The following is a 15644-nucleotide window of genomic DNA, read 5'->3' on the forward strand; positions in this document are numbered from 1 at the left end:
CACATGAGCGAAAAGTTTTCAGCAGTCGAGGAAATTGGTAAATTACCCGAGGGATCGTTCTACGATCCTGAAGGGTAATTGAAATTGTATAAGAAATAAATGTAGACGACGACCCTAAGGGTGTAGACCTACATTTATTCAGCTTTTTAAAGAACAAAAAGAGGGGGGTGTGCTGCCCTTTCCTCTTACCTGCACACGCCCTTTGCCATTCAGACTTATAGCTACAGATCCGTGTACAGGGTTTTAACCAAACACAATTACATGTTATCAAACATAATCAGAGAGAATTTCACACATAACTTCCAAATAACAGTTTGAGGGGGATACGAGAAAAAACCTGAGGACTTCAGGGTAAAAAAACTCTATCCCAAGGTAACATATCATGAAACACAGAAACATGAACATAATGGTTGCAGCAAAAAATAGTGCGCTTCTTCTTCTGGACAGCTCTGCCAACTGCCGTAACTTGAACACGTAATGGGGCCTTCTTACTTTCTCGCCAGTCTAGTTATTCTTGCTTCTAGAATAACCTCCAGCTTTCCGGCCACGAAAGGTTTGATTTCTACGCGTTTTTTCCAAAATTGAATGAATCATAATTAAATAAATGATGACACAGGGTGGGTATGGGTGGGAGACAGACCCTTAGGGTCGTCGTCTACATTTATTTCTTATACAATTTCAATTACCCTTCAGGATCGTAGAACGATCCCTCGGGTAATTTACCAATTGTACTGCGAAATGCATTTCGCCTAGACCCTAAGGGTGATTTTAAAGCCCAATGATGAATTTTTAATTTTGAACAAACATCGTTTGTGTCGACGCTCGATTGTAAAATCGATTGAACGTCGTTTCTTTTGACCAACTTCCGGCTCGCAAGATTGCCTCCACCGGTACGCCGTCACTGACCGCTTTCGAAGCGGCCGCTCCTCTTGTGGAATGCGCCCCAAAACACCGAGTGTTTATGCCGGCCTTTTGCAAGAACGATTTAATCCAGCGACTCACTGTACTGGCTGAGACCGGCCTATGGGGCGCGATGAGTGCAACAAATAGTTTTCCTTCGTCTGTCTCGCGTCTAAACTGATTCGTACGTTCCACAAATTCTTTAAGCGCCAAGACTGGACATAAAATCGGATCCGGATCATTTAATATTGAAAAGGACTGCAGCGGACCGTTCCGCTGTGCTTTCCGTAACCTATCTAATGAGAATACTACCCCTCTTTCTGAGAAGACGACGGATCGGTAACCAATTGCCGCTATCTCCGACGCTCGCATTAAGGTAGCTAACGCTATCATGGTGACCAATTTACTAGCTAAGACGCTCAGGGTAAGGTGTCGGTTTTCGCCCAACGAATTAATAAATTCTACAACTTGACTCGGGTCCCACATGTCGTTGTACTTGGGCTTGGGGGGATTCTTGTGATAGCAGCCTTTCATTAATCGGACGACAAGCGGATGCGCGCCTATCTGAACGCCTTCGATGGACCCCAGGGTCCTGGACAACATAGACCGGTGAATGTTGATTGCGCTATACGACTTGCCCGAGGCCAGCAAGTCGGTGAGGAACTGCAAAACCTCGGTTAAATCCGCCGACAAGGGATCCGTATCCCTTCGCACACACCAATGTGTCCAGTTCCGCCATGCGGAATCGTAAGTTGCGAGGGTGGTCGGTCGATTTCCGGCCACAAGAAGGTCGACCACGTTCGACGAAAAGCCTCTGTCACGCAACTGTCGCCGGACAGTCTCCAAACGGCCAAGTGAAGTGCGCTGGATGCTAATAACGGGTGCGGCTCGTTCAGTGCCGATGTCAGGAGGTCCGGCTCCTGCTGAAGAAGAAATACTACGTCGCACGCTAGCTCGAGTAGCACCGGGAACCAGGCCTGACCTGTCCATACGGGGCAAACGAAAACTACGTCAGCTTTCTCTCTTCTAATTTTTTCCAAACATTGAAAAATTAGCGCAAAAGGGGGAAAAAGATACCCCGAAAGGCCCTTCCAGTTAACTGAAAAGGCATTTGTGTTCAACGCTTGCGGTTGCGGCCGCCACGAAAAGAAAGAGGGGAGCTGCGCGTTCCAATGGGACGCAAAAAGGTCAACTTTTGATGGCCAGATCTTTTGAACGCGAGAAAAAACGGATGGATTTAATTTCCAATCGCTTGCATCCGGTCCGGCGCGAGACTCTTCGTCAGCAATTACATTCAGCTTGCCGCTCAAATGAACCGCTTCGATTGCAATATTCCGGCTCTCACACCAAGCTGTCAGAGTGGTTGATAATTGCGTCAACGCTTTGGACCTGGTACCCCCGCCGTGATTAATATAAGCCACTGCCGTGACGTTGTCTAAATAAATTTTTATCGCTATACTTTCCGATACCGCCGCGAATGATTGAATCGCGTATAACGCGCCTAACATCTCTAGTTCATTAATGTGCCTCTTGGTATCTTCCAAAGTCCATGAGCCCCTCGTCCTCACATTATTACAATACGCTCCCCAGCCTGTTAGAGAAGCGTCGGAGAAAATCTCCAGATCTGGCACGCTAGGAAAGAACAACTTTTCCCTTTTTAAGCCTAGATTGTTGGACCACCATTCTAAGTCGTCCCTGGTTTCCGCCGATAGCACGCATTCCGACTTCAAATTAAATCCCACTTTTCTAGCTTGCTTAATATAGAATGCCTGCATCCTCCTGAAATGAGACTGCGCAAAAGGTATCGTAGGTATGGCCCAAGTAAAGTTGCCCATTATCGACGCAATCTCTCGCAATGAAATTCTGCTCCTGGCAAGGGCCGCATCGCATTTGGCCTTAACGGTTGCAGCCTTGTCCGACGGCAGCGAAAAGGAAAGTTTTACCGAATTAATAACCAAGCCCAGATACTCTATTACTTGCGACGGTTCTACAATTGACTTCTCCCAATTGATCAAGAAACCCAGATTTTGTAATAATTCAACCACTTTATTTACATCGGCTTTGGTGCTATCTTTTGATGTATTAACTATTAATATATCATCCAGATACACGATGAGACGCATGCCCTGCCTTCTCAGAAAAGCCGCCACTACTTTTAGAATTTTCGTAAAATACCGCGGGGCCGGAGCTAAACCAAAAGCCAGACAAGTAAATTGAAAAATACGCCCCTTCCAGGTGAAACGCAAATATTTCTGGTGGGAGGGGTGCACAGGGACCGTAAGATAAGCATCTTTTAAATCCAACTTTGCTAGCCAGTCCCCTTCTCTCAAAATGAAGCGTGCGGAATCAAGATTTTCCATCTTAAAGTGTTCATACCGGATGAATACATTAAGTGGTTTAAGATTTACAATCGGGCGAAAACCGCCCGATTTTTTTGGAATAACAAATAGAGAACAGACAAACCCATCCTCCCCGCTATTCGAAATTTCTACAATGGCTTTCTTCTCAAGTAAATCTTTTACTTCCTGGTCGCAAACGCTTGCCATCTCTTTCGACATTGTTATCGGACGCGGAAGTTTAGTTTGATTCGGGGTTTCTACAAAATCTAGCTTAACCCCGTTTGACACGCTGTCTAGGACCCAACGATCGTCCGTAACAGTCTCCCACATTTTAGCAAAATGTAAAATACGCCCGCCCACATTTTCACACACAACAGTATTGCGTAAAATTTGAATGGGATCAGAAGGAGGGACGAAAACATACCTTTCACCTCCTCGAGTCCAAGCAGTTGCACCCGGCGGTCGTCCTCTTCCGACCCCACCACTCTGCCTCCCTTCAACGGGAAATTGGGCCGCTGCTTCTCTCCTTGGGCGCAACACCCGTTGAGATGGGCCTGGGTTCACTGCTACCTTTCTTCCACCTGCCTTAGCCCTCGCTCGAGCCGCCGATGAGCTTGCCAGTGTGGCGTCTTGAGACGCCTCCTTGAGCATCGTCTCTAAGAATTTGTCCGTGAAAAGGAGCTCAGTTGCCTCCTTTCCCGGTGCGAAAGCGTCAGGGTTTGACAATATGAAGTCATATGTCGGTTCCACCAATGTCACAACCGCTCGCCTTCTTCTTTGGGTGATGTGGTAGTACGCTCTACCCCACTGTTGTAAAACGGCCCGCACCGTATTCTTGGCTTGCGTCACCGTTTCTCCCTCTCCAAGAGCACACACTTTAGCGTATAAATCAAACAGAGGTGGGGCAACGTCCATTATTTTAAGCTGAGTCTGTATAAGCGCTTCCTCCGAAGCATTAACCCCTTTCAATCGATCTTTGTCTTTAGCATGCCTCAACATAAAGCCGTCGAGCTTAGGCGGTTTAATCGAGAAAGTCGGGTCCTCAAACTCGAGCTCAAATTTCTTTGAGATTGCTTTTGAATCGTCGGTTGACAGGCCAGTCGTTAGCCAAACCCTAATCTCGTCTGAAATCGCTGTTGGGATGAACGCCGTCACTTCCCCTGATTCACTGGCTGCTTTGGATGAGCCTGCCGTGGCTGCCGCGGCTGCCGCGCGCGTTGGTTTTAGAGCCTTCCCTTTCGACTTAGATCCGGCGGCAGGGGCTTGGGGAGTACGCTCCTTTGGTAGCCATGGACGGTCCACTAGCTTTGGACCCCCCTCGTCTAACTCTTCTTCCTCTTCGTCCTCTACTTCAAGATACTCGCCATCTTCTTCGTCTTCCTCCTGTCTGCTCTCCCGCTTCTCTCTTTCTTCCAAGTCTCTTAGCTTGCTAAAACGAACGTAGGCTTCTTCTTCGATCCTATCATCTAACGGAAACTCGGCGCCATTCCCCCGTTCCTTCGCACGCCCCCTTGGTCGATCCCCCACATCATTTTGATAAAACCGGTCTCCGTGAAAAAACTGATCACGCGGAGGAACGTCAAAAGCCGGTGGTGGAATCACGGGTGGAATATTAAACAATGGCGGTTGAGCGTCAAAGGAGGGAGCCCACTCTCGATAGTTTCGAAGAGGAGACCTTTCTCTATCTGGATAATCAAAGTGAACAAAACGGTCGCGTGGCTGACCATTCCAATCACGAGAACGATTTGCCCAATCTCTAGCTTCTTGTTCAGTACGAAAACCTACGGCCCGTGGGTCCATTCTCTGGTGCCTATGCCAACCATAAAAATCACTAGGGCCTGCCATTCTGAAATTCTGACTGCACTGTACGCGAGCTGAAATAAGTCTGAATGGCAAAGGGCGTGTGCAGGTAAGAGGAAAGGGCAGCACACCCCCCTCTTTTTGTTCTTTAAAAAGCTGAATAAATGTAGGTCTACACCCTTAGGGTCTAGGCGAAATGCATTTCGCAGTACAATTGGATCGCTAAAATAAGCCAAGATGAGGGTACGTCTGTCAAGAAAACGTGAGACAAGATCTTTCCCTCCGATTCGTTTCCCCAATTTTCGCTAGAAAATACACAAGGGTGGAGAAAATCTCCAAAAAAAAAACTAAGGGTAAAACATTCCCTTTGCAACTCACGTTCTCTGTCGTCATGACTCTTGAAAAATCTAGGCTGTCGAATCCATCATCGCCATGCTAACCTATTGCTTTTGACGGATCACCGTGAATACAGAGCGAAAAAGGAGACCCAGCAAAGAAGAGTCTATACGTACGGGTCTGAAAAAGGGAAGAAATGTACCCCCCCGAATGATGGATGATCCAATCAATGCGCCGAGTGCTGCTGTTACAGGAAGTCTCTTACTCAGTCCCCCATCTCCCGACGGGTTCCACCGAGAGATATTCCCCTTCGCCTTTTATACACATTTCACGCCTAAAGAAACGACGGAGAGAACCGAAGGGAAAGCACAGGACCCGTATTAGATCACCTCCTCCTATATCCTGCACATGGAAAAATAGAACTCGCGAGTCTATATAGCCGAGTGCGGCGGGCAATCGCCAGGAAACCGGGGCTCTTTCTCAATCGTCCTTCCATTAACAGCTGGATCCATCTCGCAAGCACACACACTCTCTCTCCATTTCACTGAACCTGCGGTGTACTTTATACAGTGTCGGAGATGGGAACATTCCGCCAGAAACTGTACCGTAATAGTACCGAGAAGATCAACAATGTTCGTGTTTAGTCCTGGAGGCCTTTTAGAAAGGCACACAAAGATGTTAACCGTCTAAATCTGGAACACACACACACTTAAAAACTACCCTTTTCTTCCATGCCAGTGATGGATAAACACGGCGTTCGTGGAGTCTTCACATGTGGAAATGAAAAACTGACGTAAACTGATAAATGGTATTAACCAAGTGCAAACAAATTGATCGGGTCAAAAATTTTCAATCGGATTAACGATAAATTTCAGGATAAAAAAGTTAACACGTGAGCTAATCTTGAAGCATGAAATTAATTCACAATGAATTATTGTCTTGCTTTCAGTAGCTCTAAAGGATTCGGTGACGCAAAAGTGATCCTGTTTGGCATCCTAGCAAAACAAATAGTACGAAGCGGATGCCAAAAATACAAGATGGTGAGAGATGTGTTTTTAGAGAAAATACCAACAGGCGGATGAGATTTCAGCGCGTTTTTAAATGAAGTTATTTTAGGCGCCGCAGAGAAAAATAAATTCGCAACTGACAAATGATTGGAAGCAACCATAAACAATATCAAAATAGGCTAAAGCATAAACACATCGTTTGAATGGAACGTCACATTTGGTGCCGTCTAGTGTGCAGGTTTCAAACTCGATTCCGCACAAAAACACCCAATTTAAAAAAGATGATTTCGAGTTAAACTCGGGAACGATTCGACAAAAAAAAAAAGCCGGTGACAAAAAACAATTGCAAAAATGACCTTTCATTTTAGCGGAATTGATCTTAGAATTCGGCGGGAAACGAGACGATTCTCGAGTTGTCGCCCATTGAACAAACTGTTTTAAAAAAACATTGTCCAATTGTTGTACCACAATACAAGTTCTTCTCTTGTATTCTTCCATTGTCTTTTCTTTTGTGGTCTTACTATGTGATATGTTTTCTGTAAACAATATCTAGGAAAAGCGAAGCGAAAAGTTGGGATTTGTTCTTCTAAGTTCTAACGACAAAGAAGCCATCTAGCGATCAAGAGTTGAACGCCAAAAGAGTTCTCAATTCAAAAACGATACCCACATTCAGTGCTCACACTGACGATGCATAGTAAATTCATTTGCATCCTGCTAACTAAACGAAAAATGGAAATAATTTCACTCACTATTTAATTCCGATTGTCTCGAGATTGCCGTTTGCTTCCACGTTCATGATGACCACGATGACTAATCAGTAATCACCAAACTCAAGTTCCTCTTCTCCATGTTTGGTTTCTGTAACAAAGAGGAAGCGAGTATTAAACTCAATCAAATCATTTAGAAAAACATATTTAAAAAAAGTTATTAACAGAATTGACGAAACAATTTATGACTGGTTGATTCTCCACTCCAACCTTTGAAGATGACCTCTACCCTAAAACAGCAGCTATGCTTCAGTGTATCATCACATTACACGAATACAAAAGAACATGGTAGGATTTACCTGGGTAGGGTTTGGGCTCCTCCTATCATCTTGGTCTGGAACTCTGGATATCTGGACTTCATTTTTCTTCGACAAAACACCTGTTGGATACAGTGATATAACTTCATTGATGAAATTTACCTACACTCTTATCTATTACAATTCAATTTTCCATATAATTATATCACTTAGTATTCTCATCAAAACCCACGTTATTAATTATTTCATTGCTTGAATTCGACAACACTTGGTATGCCATACAAATGTACAAACAAAATTGTAATGGTTTAAAATTAGAGCTGATTTTAAAATAAGTGATGAAATGAGATTATTACTTCTTCCAACTTTATATCTTTAAATAATTACCAAACACGTTGGGGAATCTCTAGGAGAGTACAAAATAGCACTTGCACGACGTGGACGACTTTTAAAATGACTCATCAATCATTATTCACCGATCCACCAATCGGTTTTCTCGATTTCAGACAATTATGCAAATCTATTGCTACGCTGCCATGTCTATTTTTCAAATCGTATCAGTGGAATCGAAAATCGGGCGGGAAATAAAATTGCATTGTTTTATCACAGTTCACAGTATCACAGACCACCGTGGTCTTTATCTGTGAGGGATAACGTTGGACCCAACTTCATATTTTTGAATGTAATATTGTAATTAGAGTAAACTGAAGTTCTCAAATTAAAAAAATTGTTTTCATAAGCAGGTCCAGAGAGGGAACTATGGTCCTCGTCCTTTGAACTTGCGATTGATTTCGGTTTAATTTCTGACTACTGAAAAAAAATAAGATAAAAAAAATAAAAACCTTAACACTCTTATTTTGGCCTTATCTACTGTATGCAAGCCTCTGGATTGCAACAAACAAGTGCGTTTCCGCCTTTTTCTTTGGGAGGCAATTCAGGCAACGCTGTTCAAATGGTCAAACTTGTTTACAAATTATCAGCTGACAAAATTTAGATTGTGTTGGTTTCGTTTTCCTTTACTTTTACTTTCGTTAGTTGACACTTTTATTTTCATGAAATGGATATAAGATGTGCCTTTTACGTGTTGTCTTTTTTTGTGGCAATTTCCAATGGGCTCGGTCGTTTTGAGTCTACGTCTCGATATCTAATGCAAGTTATTCGACGTTTGGATGAAAAAATTACAACTGTCGAAGTTGTAGAATTACAAAAACAAGGAGCAACTCTTAAGGTAAGTCCATATTTTCATAATAGATTGTTAACTTATTGCTATCTCACCCCCACAAATAATAACTTCAAATTTATCATGTTTCAGCTAAAGCAATTTGATTGGGTTACATGTTCAGGACCTGATGCTTTGGCTCGCATCAATGAACTTGATATTTCAGATCCTCTATCAATACCTGGAAATATCACTATCACAGTTGACTCAGTGCTGAGTGCAGATGTTCAATCTCCACTCAAAGTTAGTATCATTACCAACTGTACATTTTCTCAAATCATTAATTAACTTATCTTTAAAAGGTTGCTGTAAGAGTACAAAAGAAGGTGGGATTTTTTTGGATTGATGTCCCTTGTGTTGATAATGTTGGTTCATGTGACTATGAGGATCTATGTGCCATTATTCCCTTTCCACCTGGTGAACCATGTCCTGAGCCATTTTTATCATTAAATTTGCCTTGCAACTGCCCAGTTTCAAAGGTATTCTCATCAGTTTCTTTTAGTTGAAATACGATGCTATATTATTTGATACGTTTAGGGAGAATACGTTTTAAAAAATAAGCTAGTCCATATTCCGGATGAACATATCCCACAGTTCCTGGCTCGTGGACAGTACAGTGTCCAAGTTCAGGCTTCGATGAATAGTCAAGAAGTGGTTTGTTTTCAATCTAAATTTGCCTTGGTTTAAAAACATACACCTATATGTCTATAACTTTGAAATAACTAACGAACTCTACAACTAACGAAATGTTGCCATACAATTTTAGCCTTAATTTGTGGTTTAAAAATTGCGTTAAAATAATATTATTGGCATTGCAATACAATGACTGACTTGCCATTTAGTCATTTACTATTCCTTTCTTCCATTCAAATCGTTTTTTCTTCTATTAAAACTCATGCGCACAGTAAGGGATCAGATTGTAGGAAATCTTACCTCTTCTGTGAATTTTTTGCGATTGATTCCGATTTAATTTCTAATTTATGAAAATAAAAAATCCAAAAGCCTTATTACTCTCGCCTTATCTATGGCTGCAATTAACCAACAAATGCGATCCTGCCTCCCCTTAGGAGGAAGCGGTGTGGAGATAGTCAAACCTCAAATTTGCTTACAAAGTATAGCCTCTGAAGGTTTATATTTGATTAGTGTTTCATCCTTTGGTCTTTCCATTTTAGTCGACACTTTCATTTTCTTGAAATGGGTATCAGATGTGTCTTTTACGTGTTGGCTTTTTTTGTGGTAATTTTTTATGGGCTCGGTCGTTTTGAATCTACGTCTCGATATCTAATGCAAGTTATTCGACATTTGGATGAAAAAATTACAACTGTCGAACTCGTAGAATTACAAAAACAAAGGGCTAGTTTTAAGGTTAGTCCACAATGAATTGTTTTGATAATTTTTCTCCCACAAATAATACTGTACCTTCAAATTTTTAATGTTTCAGCTAAAGAACTTTGTTTGGGATACGTGTTCAGGACCTGATGCTTTGGCTCGCATAAATGAACTTGATATTTCAGATCCTCTTTCAATACCTGGAGATATCACTATCACAGTTGATTTTTTGCTGAAAGAAGATGTTCAATCTCCACTAAAAGTTAGTATCATCGGTCTGTACATTTTCTCAAATGATTAATTAACTTGTCTGAAAAGGCCGCTGTAAGGGTACAAAAGAAGATGGGATTTTTTTGGATTGATGTCCCTTGCATTGATAATATTGGTTCGTGTGATTATGAGGATCTATGTGCTCTTATCCCCTTTAAACCTGTTGGTGAACCATGTCCAGAGCCATTTTTATCATTGAAATTGCCTTGTGCCTGCCCTTTTTCACAGGTATTCTCGGCAGTTACTTTTATTAGTTGTAATATATTACTATATTATTTTACACACTTAGGGAAACTACGATGTAAAAAATTTTCTAGTCCATATTCCTGATGAACCTATCCCAGAAATCCTTCTCGGCGGAGAGTACAGTGTCCATGTTCAGGCTTTGATGAACAGTCAAGAAGTTATTTGCTTTACATCTCAATTTGTCATAGCTTAAAACATATACCCGGGACTTGATATATTGCCACTCCTTTAGTCTTAATTTGTGGTTTTAACAAGCTTTTCTCTTATACTAACTGATTCGCCATTTAAAATTTTTTTATGACTTCAATCCAATGTTTGAATTACTGTTACATAATAAAGCAGATACAGACTATAGGAAATAGGAGGTATTCAATACAAATGTTATTTTTCTTCTATAAGGAAAAGACTCCCAATCCAAATTTGCAAAGAAGTTCAAATTTCAAATTCCTGTTTTTGAAATGTTTTTTTAGAACGTGACACTGTTGCCAGGTATAATTTATGATTCTGATCTGCAGTGCCATCAAAGTGAAAAAAAAAGCACATTATAAAGATTGTAACTGCTCGATACAATTTTGTAGTCTGGAATACTAGAACTAAAAGAATGAGGGGGAAAAACTCAATCTAAAATATATGGCTTGTTCCTGCCTGGCATTGCCATATATTTCTTGGCCATGCATTGGTTAAAGGCGGTTTAAATTATGTGGCTTCTCTTATGGTGTCGTCATAATGAAATGGGATACCTGTTCTTGGGCTCCATTGTTTCCGCCGTAAAGCTTATTTACATTCCGCTCGCAACTTGGGGCTTTAGTCCTTTCTCACAGTGTAGTGCCCAATTTCCAGTTTGTCCTTAGTCGCAGTCGTCGTTCTACTGCTGGTGGGAAAAACGGAAATGCAGCAGTCTAGCACCTTACTGAATTCAGCTTTAAAGGTAAAAATAAATTATCTTGAAAAAGTAAAATGCTCTATGTAAGTACCTTTAATGTTGCTCGCAATAATATCGTTTTTTCAGCCACGTAATGTGAGAGAAAATTTTAACGACTATCGTTTTATGACGGACAAGACACACGTAATGACGCGTTTCTAAATTTACTGGGCACTATCTTTTAACATGCGGCTATTGTGGTTGTTAGTGGGTTGAAATAACATTGCATAAAATTATCGTAGGCAATCTTCTTTATCCACTTGGTCTTCACGACATGGGGACTGCAATCAGATTGGGCACCGACGTCATATTTCTTCTACAACCTTCTCTTTTTGATGGTTCTCTTATGGGGACTGCATCAACAAGAATCTGTGCAACCTATTGTCATGGTAGGTTGTTTCGATTAGAAAATGTGTATACATAGTATCAACTTTTTGAAATTATCTCGAGAAGTTTTCTTTTTAATTGCACAGCCATTATTTTTCAGGCTTTCTACTTTGACATTATTTGTTTTATCTTGGATATCGTGAACGTCGGCGTGTTCTTTCCGTCAAGATCAGGTATTTACCGGAACACCAGACAATATAGAATACTTAAAGATATTCTTCTCCTGTAAACGATCGTGCGTAATAACAATGATTTCAAACCTTTAGGATCAACTTCAAGACGATTCAGTGCTGGAATGGCTATCGTGAACATGCTGCTACGTCCATTGACCGCTTTTTTCCTTTACAAAATTATGGGCGAAAGGAATGCTCTCTATGGAGGATCTGCTTACCATGATAGCGCACTGACAGAAATTTTCGGCAATCCAGATAATCGTCGTGGACGCTATCAAGATATGGGCCACGTCGCAGCGCCATCACAAGAACTGCGAGCTGCAGCTGCCGCTTCCGCTGACGAGTTAAACACTTTACAGAAAGTGTGATTGTCTTGGGATCCAGAACTATTCCTTTCATATTATTCTGTATGATTTTCTCACGTAACACTTTTTTCAGTAGCTAGTAGCGTTGCGTGCTGTTTCACTCAATCATAGTCTCTAGTCATAGGCATAACCGTTTTCCTACTCCCATTCTTCCAGTATTAACGCTCATTTCGAGCAATCCTCTCCTTATTGTTCTGTGCTCCCTCCATTCCAATACTGCAAAAAAAAACGATAAATTAACTCCAAGTAACCTGATTACTGTACACTGTTTCTTTATGAATGATTAAGTACAGATTTTTACAACCTCAAGTTATCTCCGTGTTGAGTAGGTGTCGCTCCAATAGACTGCAATAAATTACCTAAATTAAGGTCAACACCAACATATCTAAAAATAAAAGGGTTACTGGTGTAAACAGTCATAAACTTTCCTTGCTGATGGCTACAAATATTGTAAGCATTTGCGTGTCAATTCTTTATTTCAACAAATTCAAATATTCGCAATGCATTAATTCGATATGATTCATACGAGCACGTAACTGAGATACGCGTGCTTAGATGAGAATGAGACAAAAAGCTCGAGGACATCAAGTCAAACAAATAAGTGCTCCTTTCGCATCCGTTTCAATTGTCCGAACTCGCCATTTAATTGTTAAATATCGACACCTCAGTGATCCTATAGCACCCATTATTAGGACAACGTTTTAAACTCGTTTAACGATGATAACGTTTGGGCCGTGGACCATTTCTCCATCATCCAAGACGTCACTATTTGTATCCACCTCTGCCTCCGTGCTCACAGTAATCATTTCTAATCAAAGAGAATCTAACTTAGTGCAGTTAAGAGAGATTTGGGATTATATCAAAACTTACCTCCAACATCTTGATCTTCGGTAATAGTTAACTGCATAGGGTGTTCTTGTTCATCCATTCCGTCTTCCGATTGAAGCTGGATAAAGCGTCAAACATTAAGTGAAGTACTATACCAAAGAAAAATAACGCGGACAAATAACTTACCTCGTCTTGAGCACTTGTGACGACCAGACTGCATCCTATCGCTTCACCTTCTGTATCGATTTCAACTTCCACTAATTGACCTTTGCGAGAGCCAGACGCATCATCATTAAAAAGGTGATCGCCTTCCAAGTGACGAATTGCTTCGACAATGGTTTCAAGGTTCTGTCGGGAGGTGGCAGCCAGATAGGATCTGATAATAAGTTTGAGGAACATGAATTCAAGTGTTCCATGTTATTCTACATACGTAATAAATAAGACTTACTTGCTGTCAGAACTAAAAGGCGTGTCAATGTCAACAAATGTCACTTCTTCTCCTGCATGCTGCAACACAATCGACGAAGAAGATCCATCACCGTGGGCCAAATGAGACAAATGAGCCAAGTGAGGTGGTAATTGGAAAGATAGTACAGGAAGAGAGGATAACGGCAGACTGCTAGCGGGGGAGGCCGGCCCTCCCGCCATGGAAAGACTTAACGCCGGAGATGGAACTCGGGAAGCAAGTTCAACTTCCACCTTCGGTTCGGCCATCATCGCTGCCTCTAGTAAGCTTCCTGTGCGACTGGAGAAATGAAAAATACTTTAAGTGAAAGCTGGGCGAAAATTTAGAGCTCGCATACCTATTTGGGCGATCATCTAGAACCAGATGGGCAGGTAAGGATGTCATCATATTGCTCTGGGTATTCATAAACTGAACTTGGTTGTGATCATTACTGGAACTAGGACTGGCAGTGCTATCTCTCCTGTTTAAGCTAGGAGACATTGCCGCTGTAGTGACCACACTTCTCCGGGCAACCGAGGTACACCTTTTATTATTATTCCATCGTTGATTAGAGTTACCAGAGGCATTGCGGGCAGCACTGATCAAATCGGAATCTTCGTCATGGGCTTCCGACTGGAATGTAAAAGAAATTGAAATTCCAAGTTTAAAAAAAAAAAAAAAAAAAGAGTAAATGAATTACTTTAAACATTTTTTGAGGGAGATTAGGTTTCCTTCCTAGAATATGAGCTGTAATTTCTTCGGAATTATCAACTTCGGGAACATCTATCTGCAACTGTAGCTGAGCTTCGAGCGCATGTATTTGCTCTTCGAGTTTCAGGCGTAGTTTTCGTTCCGATTCCAGTAGAGCTTTTGATTCATTCACTTCTTTCCTTAATCTAATAATACAAAAAATAAAAACATTGTGAAATAAAGGAATCTCAAAAACCAATTAAAAATAGACTCCATTGTAATATTGGTCAGCAGCTGTTACCTATCAACAGCACGACTATAAGCTTCCCCTGAAAGCATCCCTTTTCTTTTCTCTTTTTCAAGAGGAACTGGATCTTGGATTTTCTTCTTGGTAGAGACCCCAGAAAGCAGCACATCTTCACCACCAACTGTAACTTCAGACATATTTTCTGGAGAAAGGGGAATTTCTGTGGATTCTGTAAGGTCCTTGCTTTTGAGTGGGCCTATGAAAATAAAAGAATTTAATATAACATTGAGAACAATTGTTTAGACTTAAAACACAAACTTACCTAAGAGACGTTTCAGGTGGCAGTTTTGAGCAACTAGTCTTGTCTTTTCTTGTTCTAATTGATAAATGTATTCAGTCGTTTGTTGTAGTATTGCCGCCTAGTTTGGAAACACAAGTTTATAGAGAGATGACAATTTATGAATAACTTTTGATGTACCTTGCTTAATTTCTCCCCTTCACTTTGAGGAAGCAAAGTTCTGAGTGACTGGAAACCAGAATTTATGCTCTGCATTCTCCGCCTCTCATTTGAGTTGGCAATCTCTCTGCGAACACGCTTCTCATCAACCCAACCCCCCTCCATGGATTCTTGTGGAGAACTATCACCAAGACTGCACCAATAACAAGATAAAACATTATATAGCAAAACTTGAAATATGCAAATTAAACAAATTCCTTCAGTTGAGGCATTCAAGATATTTGATAAGCAACTGGGAAATGAACATGGTAGTCCACTATACAAGAAACACTTTAGATCTTGTAATAACATTAAAAACTAATACACTATTTGAATAAAAACCGGATTTCGAATTTAAGTCATCATCAGCTGTTTTGGGAGATAATAGCGTGAAGGGGCGGGGGGATTGAAGAAAAAAAAAGAAAAGCAGGGAACATCAGCTGTTTCTATAAAGCGTATTTAGTCGAACCTGCATAACGAGCCAATAACTTCCTCGTCGTGTCGTAGCACATCATCATGCCGGCGTTTATCTCCGGCTTTATTGAACATGATTGACATTGTCTTTAACTTCACTGTCCAACATAAAAAGAAATCGTTTCGAAAAAACTTGATTGTACTCGG

At 41.2% G+C, this 15644-nt stretch overlaps 4 protein-coding genes and 1 long non-coding RNA gene across 7 annotated transcripts; 2 read left to right on the forward strand and 3 right to left on the reverse strand.

The window, feature by feature from the left end:
- Positions 1 to 37: 37 nt before the first annotated feature.
- On the reverse strand, positions 38 to 5248 carry LOC124190181. Its single transcript, XM_046582757.1, has 2 exons — positions 3664 to 5248; positions 38 to 562 (listed from the first exon to the last, which is right to left on the reverse strand). Exons 1-2 carry the CDS (start codon positions 5082 to 5084, stop codon positions 505 to 507), a joined length of 1479 nt encoding a protein of 492 aa, XP_046438713.1. The 5' UTR covers positions 5085 to 5248; the 3' UTR covers positions 38 to 504.
- A 1507-nt stretch (positions 5249 to 6755) lies between these two features.
- Positions 6756 to 7894, reverse strand: LOC124190658. Its single transcript, XR_006873024.1, has 3 exons — positions 7794 to 7894; positions 7449 to 7528; positions 6756 to 7240 (listed from the first exon to the last, which is right to left on the reverse strand). It is a non-coding gene; the product is annotated as an uncharacterized LOC124190658 (long non-coding RNA).
- A 449-nt stretch (positions 7895 to 8343) lies between these two features.
- On the forward strand, positions 8344 to 9466 carry LOC124191467 (ganglioside GM2 activator-like). The gene is made up of 4 exons (XM_046584710.1): positions 8344 to 8634; positions 8719 to 8868; positions 8928 to 9104; positions 9163 to 9466. The coding sequence occupies exons 1-4, from the start codon at positions 8464 to 8466 to the stop codon at positions 9310 to 9312; spliced, it is 648 nt and encodes a 215-aa protein (XP_046440666.1). The 5' UTR covers positions 8344 to 8463; the 3' UTR covers positions 9313 to 9466.
- Positions 9467 to 9520: 54 nt separating this feature from the next.
- LOC124191466 (ganglioside GM2 activator-like) lies at positions 9521 to 12626 on the forward strand. Of its 3 annotated transcripts, XM_046584709.1 has the most exons (7): positions 9638 to 9990; positions 10067 to 10216; positions 10273 to 10452; positions 10514 to 11398; positions 11635 to 11781; positions 11880 to 11952; positions 12046 to 12626. In XM_046584709.1, exons 4-7 carry the CDS (start codon positions 11360 to 11362, stop codon positions 12318 to 12320), a joined length of 534 nt encoding a protein of 177 aa, XP_046440665.1. In that variant the 5' UTR covers positions 9638 to 9990; positions 10067 to 10216; positions 10273 to 10452; positions 10514 to 11359; the 3' UTR covers positions 12321 to 12626. The 3 variants fall into 3 exon arrangements, with proteins under 3 accessions (XP_046440663.1, XP_046440665.1, XP_046440664.1); XM_046584708.1 differs by lacking the exons at positions 9638 to 9990; positions 10067 to 10216; positions 10273 to 10452 and adding an exon at positions 11480 to 11536 and having other exon boundaries at positions 11003 to 11398; XM_046584707.1 differs by lacking the exons at positions 11635 to 11781; positions 11880 to 11952; positions 12046 to 12626 and having other exon boundaries at positions 9521 to 9990; positions 10514 to 10824.
- A 148-nt stretch (positions 12627 to 12774) lies between these two features.
- LOC124191464 (helix-loop-helix protein 11-like) lies at positions 12775 to 15628 on the reverse strand. Its single transcript, XM_046584702.1, has 10 exons — positions 15493 to 15628; positions 15006 to 15177; positions 14850 to 14946; positions 14582 to 14783; positions 14291 to 14486; positions 13949 to 14223; positions 13594 to 13890; positions 13332 to 13521; positions 13188 to 13263; positions 12775 to 13125 (listed from the first exon to the last, which is right to left on the reverse strand). The coding sequence occupies exons 1-10, from the start codon at positions 15579 to 15581 to the stop codon at positions 13019 to 13021; spliced, it is 1701 nt and encodes a 566-aa protein (XP_046440658.1). The 5' UTR covers positions 15582 to 15628; the 3' UTR covers positions 12775 to 13018.
- Positions 15629 to 15644: the final 16 nt, after the last annotated feature.

The sequence above is a fragment of the Daphnia pulex genome, chromosome 3, assembly GCF_021134715.1.
Source record: "Daphnia pulex isolate KAP4 chromosome 3, ASM2113471v1".
Lineage (NCBI taxonomy): Eukaryota > Metazoa > Arthropoda > Branchiopoda > Diplostraca > Daphniidae > Daphnia > Daphnia pulex.

What these genes read in the sequence shown, in the direction of transcription:
- LOC124191466 (XM_046584707.1), top strand. Translation starts at nt 9,820, where the DNA reads ATGGGTATCAGATGTGTCTTTTACGTGTTGGCTTTTTTTGTGGTAATT. An exon ending in AACAAAGGGCTAGTTTTAAG is followed by an intron (nt 9,991 to 10,066) that starts GTTAGTCCACAA and finishes TTAATGTTTCAG; the next exon opens with CTAAAGAACTTTGTTTGGGA. An exon ending in ATGTTCAATCTCCACTAAAA is followed by an intron (nt 10,217 to 10,272) that starts GTTAGTATCATC and finishes TTGTCTGAAAAG; the next exon opens with GCCGCTGTAAGGGTACAAAA.
- LOC124191464 (XM_046584702.1), bottom strand. Translation starts at nt 15,581, where the DNA reads ATGTCAATCATGTTCAATAAAGCCGGAGATAAACGCCGGCATGATGAT. An exon ending in GTTATTGGCTCGTTATGCAG is followed by an intron (nt 15,178 to 15,492) that starts GTTCGACTAAAT and finishes TTATTGGTGCAG; the next exon opens with TCTTGGTGATAGTTCTCCAC. An exon ending in CCTTTTAGTTCTGACAGCAA is followed by an intron (nt 13,522 to 13,593) that starts GTAAGTCTTATT and finishes ACTTATTATCAG; the next exon opens with ATCCTATCTGGCTGCCACCT.
- LOC124191467 (XM_046584710.1), top strand. Translation starts at nt 8,464, where the DNA reads ATGGATATAAGATGTGCCTTTTACGTGTTGTCTTTTTTTGTGGCAATT. An exon ending in ATGTTCAATCTCCACTCAAA is followed by an intron (nt 8,869 to 8,927) that starts GTTAGTATCATT and finishes TATCTTTAAAAG; the next exon opens with GTTGCTGTAAGAGTACAAAA. An exon ending in GCAACTGCCCAGTTTCAAAG is followed by an intron (nt 9,105 to 9,162) that starts GTATTCTCATCA and finishes TGATACGTTTAG; the next exon opens with GGAGAATACGTTTTAAAAAA.
- LOC124190181 (XM_046582757.1), bottom strand. Translation starts at nt 5,084, where the DNA reads ATGGCAGGCCCTAGTGATTTTTATGGTTGGCATAGGCACCAGAGAATG. An exon ending in TGGACTCGAGGAGGTGAAAG is followed by an intron (nt 563 to 3,663) that starts GTATGTTTTCGT and finishes AAAAACGCGTAG; the next exon opens with AAATCAAACCTTTCGTGGCC.